Source organism: Sander vitreus, chromosome 3 (genome assembly GCF_031162955.1).
Source record: "Sander vitreus isolate 19-12246 chromosome 3, sanVit1, whole genome shotgun sequence".
Taxonomy (NCBI): domain Eukaryota; kingdom Metazoa; phylum Chordata; class Actinopteri; order Perciformes; family Percidae; genus Sander; species Sander vitreus.
Genome location: NC_135857.1, coordinates 790096 through 798658, shown reverse-complemented (window position 1 = coordinate 798658; position 8563 = coordinate 790096). Strand labels below are relative to the sequence as shown.

At 39.8% G+C, this 8563-nt stretch overlaps 1 protein-coding gene across 1 annotated transcript; it reads left to right on the top strand.

Annotated features, from left to right (window-relative positions):
• Window positions 1-1718: 1718 nt before the first annotated feature.
• Window positions 1719-8556, top strand: LOC144514458 (dicarboxylate carrier UCP2-like). The gene is made up of 6 exons (XM_078245560.1): window positions 1719-2226; window positions 3287-3494; window positions 4141-4344; window positions 4974-5075; window positions 5165-5345; window positions 5447-8556. The coding sequence occupies exons 1-6, from the start codon at window positions 2101-2103 to the stop codon at window positions 5559-5561; spliced, it is 936 nt and encodes a 311-aa protein (XP_078101686.1). The 5' UTR covers window positions 1719-2100; the 3' UTR covers window positions 5562-8556.
• Window positions 8557-8563: the final 7 nt, after the last annotated feature.

The following is an 8563-nucleotide window of genomic DNA, read 5'->3' as shown; positions in this document are numbered from 1 at the left end:
ACATTAGAAGCTTGTGGAAACATTATGAAGAATTCGCTACCTTACTCTCAAACTCTGACTGTAGCTTTGATGTTATTGGTCGCAGTGAAACCTGGCTTAATGATAGGACCTTTACTGATATTCTTAACCTTGATGGCTATAAGCTAGTTCTCAAAAACAGGCCTGGACGCACGGACGGTGGTGTTTGTTTATATGTGCACTCCAGACATCATATGAGTGTTTGTGATGACATTGTCTTAGATGATAATCATTCGGACTCACTTTTTATTGAGATAAACCTCACAAATGCTAAAAAAAAAAAAACTATAGTAGGAGTGATTTATCGCCCCCCCTGACTCTGACCTTGATACTGTACAAACTTGAGGAAATTTTATGAAATTTTCCATAAACAGAAAAAACAAAGACTATTAGGGGACTTCAATATTGATGTCTCCAGAAATGATGCTGCAAAAAGTGACTTCATTAATACTTTACATTCTTCTTCTTTCTTTTGTACCATGGATCATTTTACCAGAGTAACGCATTCCACTAGGTCAACTATTGACAATATCATTACAAACATTCAAAACACTAGGCTAGAATCTGGAGTTGTGTTTTCTGATATTACTGATCATTTTCCAATTGTATTATTCTAGATCTTGCTAGTAAGATTACTTTACCACAGCGAAAAACAAAAACTAAAGTAAATGAGAGAACCCTGCAACAACTGAGTGAAAGCTTACAGGCCAAAACATGGGAAGCAGTCTATGACTGCAATGATCCTGATACTGCATATGACAACCTAATAAGTGAGATCACAAACTCCATTTGTTGTGCCATCCCAGAGGAGACTGCTGTATGCATTGCAACCGGTCACAACCCCTGGCTTACAAAGGCTATCTTAAAATCTATCAGGCATAAAAACTAACCACAAAAATTCCTTAAAAAACCCAAGTGCTATGAACAAGGAAATATACACTAATTAAAGGAATAAACTTACACTTATAATAAGGAAAAGTCAAAGTAAACACTATACACACCTCATACAAGCATCACAGGGTGACTTCCAAGAAGTCTTGGAAAGTGCTAAATGAAGTCTTTAACAAGAAAAAAGGCGTACCGAATATAATGTCTTTCATAATGCCTGCATGATATTCCAGGTCATTCATAGGTTAAATTACCGATTATGTGAGCTTGTTCCAATCACACCTAACACCTAATCACTGGCAGAAAACAAAGGCTAAAGTGTACGAGCCTGAGTGTAGTTTGTAGGGGACCGCAGATCTGGAACGAAAACTTGAAATTGTCGCTTTCTGTCTCCATCTTCAAGAAAAGTCTGAAGGAGAAATTGCTCATTACATAGGATGAATAAGTGTTATATTTGTGCTGGGATGTTTGTGGAAATTGTCTATGTGACTGGATTTGTTTCTGTTTTATTTTATTTTATTTTTAAGTGTCTGTATTCTGTTGTAGTATTCTGTATTTGTCTATGTTGCGTCTATTTAAATTGAGTTTCTGGTGTCTGTATATTATCTGTTGCATTATCGGGCCCCCTCCGAAAGCTTTTAGTAGCTTATTTGGCGTTCCCCATTTCCCCATCCTACATATGATCATTGTACCTTCTGAAATTGTGTTTAATGATACAATGATGACGTGTGAAATAAACGAAACGAATTATAGGCCTGAAGCAAGTAGTTTGCATGCGGTGTGTCTGGTTTCCTTGCAGGGCGGTGCAGCAGCTTGGTTTAAAAGAGTCAACATCTGGTGCAGGAAGCCTCCGACACTCGGCTCAACCCGTCAGCGAGTGTCGAGTACTGCAGTCGGCTGTCTGCGGAGCCCGGCTGTTTCTGTACTGTTTAAAAGTGGCATGAGAAGTTGGAGCCTTTTTATGTCTAACGTTAATGGCACAACAAGAGGACTTTGGCTTTCAAAAGACAAACTTTTCCATACCTGAAACTCGACGTCGGCTCAGCTAGCACACCTGGATCTGTCATGACGCCTCAGAGGATTGACTTGTTTAAATATTTTAATTGTAGTCCATAATGCTTTAAAGCGCACACGGGACATAAGCTGCTTTGTCTGCATTCAGTTGATATTGTCCCTAATTCTTTGTCATTAACTATGGTTGGTGGAGGAAGTGCTGATCTGGCCCCAACAGTCGCTGTCAAGATCTTTTCAGCCGGAGCAGCTGGCTGTGTGGCCGAGCTGGTCACTTTACCTCTGGACACAGCCAAAGTCAGACTGCAGGTGAGGACCATCACCTGTACATAAAGTCATCGCTGAATGGTGGTGATTGAAATACTGAGGTCCTGAAACCCCTCAACCAATCCCCTCATTTTTGACTACAGCCATAGTACAGCCATATAGTTCACTGTTTAATTATATTTCTGTAAATTTCATCGCACTACATGGTGATCTACAATGCTGCCAAAGCACTTTACCAGTGGTGGAATGTAACTAACTGCATTTACTCAAGTACTGTACTTAAGTACAGTTTTGAAGTACTTGTATGAGTATTTCGTTTTTATGGCACTTTCTATTTCAACTGCAGATATTGTGCATTTAACTTCACTACATTTGCCTTAAGCTTAGTTACTCATTACTGAGCAGAATTAGATTATTAATAGGAACTATAAATACATTTATAAATGATCATGTATTATTATAGATTAGGCCACTAAGCAGTATATGGGTAATTCTGCAAGATGAGTACTTTTACCTTTGGTACTTTAAGTAAAGTTTGATGCTAAATCTTAGTACTGTACTTAAAGGTGCACTATGTGTTCCTGCAGGGTTTCAGCACGACTTCATTTTAGTCTCAAAAGGTAGTCATCTCTCCTTGATCCGCTAGCTGCCTGCCCCCTGAACACACTGTCAAACAGCCCGGTCTCAGGAGACAACACAGGGGTCGTAAACACTCAAATACAACAAACCACTCCAGCCAATCACCGACAAGATGGTTGGGGGGGGGGTTAGTGACAGTCAGTCATGACAGTTACGGAAACATAGGGGGAGGGGCGAGCTTGCTCTGTTTTGTTTGAAATTTACTTGGAACGTCAACAGAAGTCACGTCATGCAGGAACTCATAGTACACCTTTAAGTAAGATTTTGAATGCAGGACTTTTACATGTAACGGAGTATCTTTAGTAACAGTGTAGTATTGCTACGGCAACCTCTGCAGGCTCAGGCTCAGGTTGAAGAGATGCTGGAGAACAGCAGACAGCTGGCTGGTGCAGGTTTCCAGACATCATGAGTGACCTGTGACAGAATGTTTTTAACATTTTGTTGTGCATTTATGTGACTTTAGATTCAAGGTGAATCCAAGCAGTCATTGAAAGGCCAGAGGATGAAATACAGAGGTGTGTTCGGCACCATCTTCACCATGGTGAAGATGGAGGGCCTGAAGAGTCTGTACAGCGGACTGGTGGCAGGGCTGCACAGACAGATGGGCTTCGCCTCAGTCCGCATCGGCCTGTACGACACCATGAAGCAGTTCTACACCAGAGACTCAGAAAGTATGTGTTCAAATGGAGACAATTAAATCTGTCCCTGTTTAGCAGAAATGCAAGACTAAGCAGTAAATTCAATTGTAAAAAAGTCATTGAATATATTCACATATAGGGCACAGAGCAGATTCCTCTTTCAGGGAATAGAATTGTGATTATGCTGGAAGCCTTAACTGTTCCATCCATCACTGCAACTATAGCTGGAGAGACTTCTGCAGACACATTTTCACCTCCGTGTATGTCTGCAGATAACCAGTAAAACCAGTTTGAAAGTTAACAAACAGAATAGTTTGCTTTTATCTTTGCAGTGTGTCCTCAAAGTAAATACAGTTCAGCAGTCTAACACCAATAATACCTGTGGTGTTTAATGCAAATGCTTATCATGAAGCTTCAGAATCAGGAAAACCTGCATGTAGCATGTTGTTATTTCTTGTTGATTGTTTGCAAGTAAAATATTTTATTGACAGGCAAATAAAAAAAGCATAACAGATATTATGAAAGGATAATTCCCCAGCCAAATGTATTCTTTTGTGTCTACTTATTTACACTAGCTAAATCTGTCATTATCAAAACTGCACCTCTGTTCAGTCTCTAATTACTGTCTTAACTTGCTTGTGGCATCAGAGAAAAAAAAGTGTCTTTGCTTGCATCACAGATGCAGGAATCGGGACTCAGCTGCTGGCGGGCTGCACCACCGGAGCGATGGCGGTGGCCTTTGCGCAGCCCACTGATGTGGTGAAAGTCAGGTTCCAGGCTCAGGTCCGCCTGCCTGAGAGCAACTCTGTGAAGAGATACAGCAGCACTTTTGATGCCTACAAGACCATCGCCAGGGATGAGGGCATTAGAGGACTCTGGAAAGGTAAATTAAAATGGGCAACAATTACTGTACAGTAGGTGTTACTGTTGCAAAGTCAATTAGAATCTCTAAAAGGTAAGTACTGAAGCACTGCAGTTATTTTTACAGAGCCTAAGTTGTAGATGTCAAGTTGACAGCCATAACTTACTTAACTTTGCTTATATTTATTTAAAAAAAAAATTGTCAATGATGTTAAACTTGAAAATCTTCTTAAAGGGGAACTTTACCAATTTTACAAATCCAAGTCTGTTAACAGGTGTTGGGAAGAACTACTGCATATGGGGGGGAAAAAATAGTATAAAGCCTTTTGGCTAAATTACCTCAAGTGATGTCACTTGAGGCTGTGTTGGGGCGGTCTGAAGACTACAAGTTTGAACACAAAATAAACCTGGGGGTGTAGCGTAAGAAAGAAGTGAACCCACCAGACATCTGTAGCCTGCTCCTGATCTCTGATGGCTACATTAGCTGCTGCTTGCATAACACAGACGAAACTCTGACTCAACTGTCAGCAGATAGAGTTGCATTGTGGGTAGTGTAGGCACCAGGTTTTGACAAAGGAAGAAGAATGCAAATATCTCTGATTCTGCTGCATGGATTTTTTTCCTGTTTAAAATGTGGACCTTTCTTTTCAGGTTGTCTGCCAAATATAACTCGTATTGCCATCGTAAACTGCTCCGAGCTGGTGACATATGACATCATTAAGGAGCTCATCCTCAAGTATGACCTGATGACAGGTCAGTGCAAACTCTTCACCTCTTCACCAGCATTTCAGGCACATTATAGCTCTTCTTAATAACTAAAGCAAATATTGTTTTTCCAACAGACAATATGCCGTGTCACTTCACAGCAGGCTTCGCGGCAGGTTTCTGCACCACCATCGTAGCATCTCCGGTGGATGTGGTGAAAACACGCTTCATGAATTCAGCGCCTGGGATGTACAGCGGTGCTATTAACTGTGCATTAACCATGCTGAGGAAAGAGGGACCCACAGCTTTCTATAAGGGGTACGTAGTCAAAAGTGAGCATGTCAGAATCACTGAAACAATAGTTGACAAAAGCAAAAAGTTAATGAAAAACTGCCATTTTTTCTTGATTCTTTTTATAGATTTGTGCCCTCCTTTCTTCGCCTGGGTTCCTGGAACATTGTGATGTTCATGAGCTACGAGCAGATTAAGAGAGCTGTCATGAGATTTCAACAGTCCCGGGACTCTCCGCTCTGACCTGTCTGGCAGCTGGTTTGTCACTGGATTGGTGTTATTGTTGTAGCAAAGCTAGGACTGTCTGTACCAAGTGGCACACGCATAGGAGAGACAGTGTGGTTAGACTGCTGCTGGTCTGGACCTGTTTTGCCTCAGGGATTAAATTGCACATTTAATTAAAGAAGCCTATCTCAACGGAAAAACTGCAGGGATGATTAATATTGAATTGTTACCGACTTGCACATAATAGATCTTTTCTAGCAATGTTTCTAATAATGTTTTCAATTGGCCTTTTTCACAGAAAAGTGCCAATGATAAAAAATTATGGAAAGACATAAAAATCCAGGGTGCTCAGGAAGTTCAGTCAGATGTTTGAAGGTGCTCTTTGGGGAAAATCCAAGGAACTCAAAACACAAAATGATTTAAAAAGCCTTTATTTTACTGGCTATTTCATAATAGAACGTTTAAAAGACAGGGAAAAGCAAACCATGCATAGTGGCACAGACAGCCTTCTTCAGGGTGTGATAATACATAAAAAATAATGTTTGGCTGATTCTAGTATTGTGCATGCTGACTCACTGTCATGGCTACAGAGACACTTGAATATAACGGAGCCATCGGTAAAGTTGTGACTAACACTTGTGCTTTTCCTACAATCACAAATCAAAATGTCTGCTGAGAAAAAGGCCTCTTTACAGAGTGAAGTCTGGTGTGGATGGGGATGCAGGGTTCCCCCAGGTCAGACTTACAGTGCTGTCTATTGAGCACAGTCATTTATTGGTTTATTGGTCTTGGTTGGGTATTGCATTTCATATCTGGTTTCAGGTGAAACATTCACGTTTTTATGATGTGAAAAAAATGCAGTCTTTCATTTGAATGTATCTGTTGGAGCGGGAGTTAAATCATCTTTAAAATGTCAGAAAATTGTGAAAAATGCTCATCACAATTTCATCAGATGTCTTGTTTTGTCTGACTAAACACTCCCATTCAGATTCACTGTCACATCAAACAAGAACCAACAAATCCTCACAGCTGAGAAGCTGGAACTGGGAGCATTTGATTTGATTGATTTGTTGTTTTTCTGTCAATTGACTAATTGATTTATCAACTTATCATGTTTGCTCTATGAGGAATGAGCCACAGTTCTGTAGGCTATACTGCCAAAGTACATTTTAGGAAATTACCACTTAAAACCTAAAAATACCTCAAATGTATTTAATACCTTGTATCTATGAATGGTACACATTATACAGAAATTGAAAAGTCTAAATGTAATACTGTATGCATCAACAAAGCATATCATTAAAACAGGACACTAACCACACCAACAAGACATAATCCACAGTGAAATACAGTATGAATGGAATAAACCAAAAATATAAGTTTAAAGTCTGTTTTAAAGGACTTTTTCTAAAAACAAAAAAAAGTTCAACATTGACCCCCATTTCGTACACGACAAACCCCGCCAACTGTCACTCCAGACCTGCTCTACTACCGGAGGCTGTTATAGATACTCTACTGTATAATCCCTTTTATACGGGACCATTCAAAGGAACAATGTGAAGATAACACACCCCCTAACTGTGAGATACGGCTCAATGCAGACACTTTTCAGACATGACTCAGGCTTTTTTTTTTATAACAGCTGAGTTTACATTAAGAATAGGCTTTTATTGTGTTGCCATATTTTTTGGAATATGGCCCAATGTCGCTTGTTGTGTGCAGTAATTTAATATCATTAAGTCTAAATACTGTATATATGAGCTCCACGTTTCTGTGCAGAAATAACTGGCTTCTCCATCAAACAATGCAGAGACACGGAGGTGAAAGAGGCAACAAAAGAATCAGCTGACAGACACGAAAATTGCCCAATTTGAGTCTTGTGGGACAAAAGAGGCTGCTGACAAAGATGTAACTGAAGTCTGTGGTGTAACAAAAGCCTCTAAACATGCTCCACCTTGGTAATCCTCTCCTGTAGTGTCAGTGAGGTTTCTCCATGGTTGAATTAGTATGGCAAGCTGTGCTTGGCCATATGGCACTCTGGCTAACCCTCATGAGTGTTTAGGCTAGTTAATTGAGTTGGGACACACAAAGATATTGAACAAGTGATGAGTTTAACAAGATTACATTTGGCCTTTCATTAAAAGACATACTGGTAAATGTTAGGAGGAAGAGGGGGAACTGTGAGTAAATCAAGTGGGAGGAGTCTCGGCACACTGAGATATCGAGTGTTGGTGAGAAGTTCAAGTTCACTCAACCAACTGTGACCAACGTTTCTCTGACTGGAGGAAACAGATATGTTCTTACCAGATATGATGATACATGTGTCTTCATATTGTGCAATCAGATGTTTAAAATGGGTGTTGCTTGTCATCTGGCTGAACCAGTTTTCTCACTTTCAGATGATGATGCACTTTGCTTTGCTGACTCCGTCTTGTTATCTAGCGTACTACCTCCTCCATATAAGCAATCAAATGCACATTGATTTGTTCCGTGCCACAGTGTAACAGCAAATGACAGATATTTGTAGCTGTTTTTGCTTATTTAATATACTAATCCATTCAGAACCTTTCTCTGTGCGGGGTTGGAAGACTCCTGGGAAATGTAGTAAATCACTAATGTCAAGTTAAAAAAAAACTACCTAAAAATTATAAGCAATATGTTAATTTAATTTATATTAATAAAATACAGTCACAGGGTGAACTCGTAATTGTACCTCAGGATCTCTGTGATACGGGACCATTTTAAAGGGGCAACTCTAAAAGATTAAGAGTCTGACCTTTCCTGAGCATTATGTTAATGTTTGTCAGTAGAATAAAGTATTTGAAGAGTGACGATTGGACAGTTGGATTAATGATACCACAGTGAGTTCAGATTTGGATAGTTTTCCTCACTCAAAGAGGCTCTCGCTTGAAAAATCCAAGTCAAAAGTATGAGACTGTATTGCCAGACTATTCAAAAAGAAAAGGTTGACATGTACTTCCTCTATACGTAATAAACCCATCCATTGACTATGCCCAGTG

Excerpts from the sequence above, each read along its gene's own strand:
- LOC144514458 (XM_078245560.1), top strand. The coding sequence starts at position 2,101 with ATGGTTGGTGGAGGAAGTGCTGATCTGGCCCCAACAGTCGCTGTCAAG. Across the intron at positions 3,495-4,140 it reads CTACACCAGAGACTCAGAAA|ATGCAGGAATCGGGACTCAG; the intron begins GTATGTGTTCAA and ends CTTGCATCACAG. Across the intron at positions 4,345-4,973 it reads CATTAGAGGACTCTGGAAAG|GTTGTCTGCCAAATATAACT; the intron begins GTAAATTAAAAT and ends CTTTCTTTTCAG.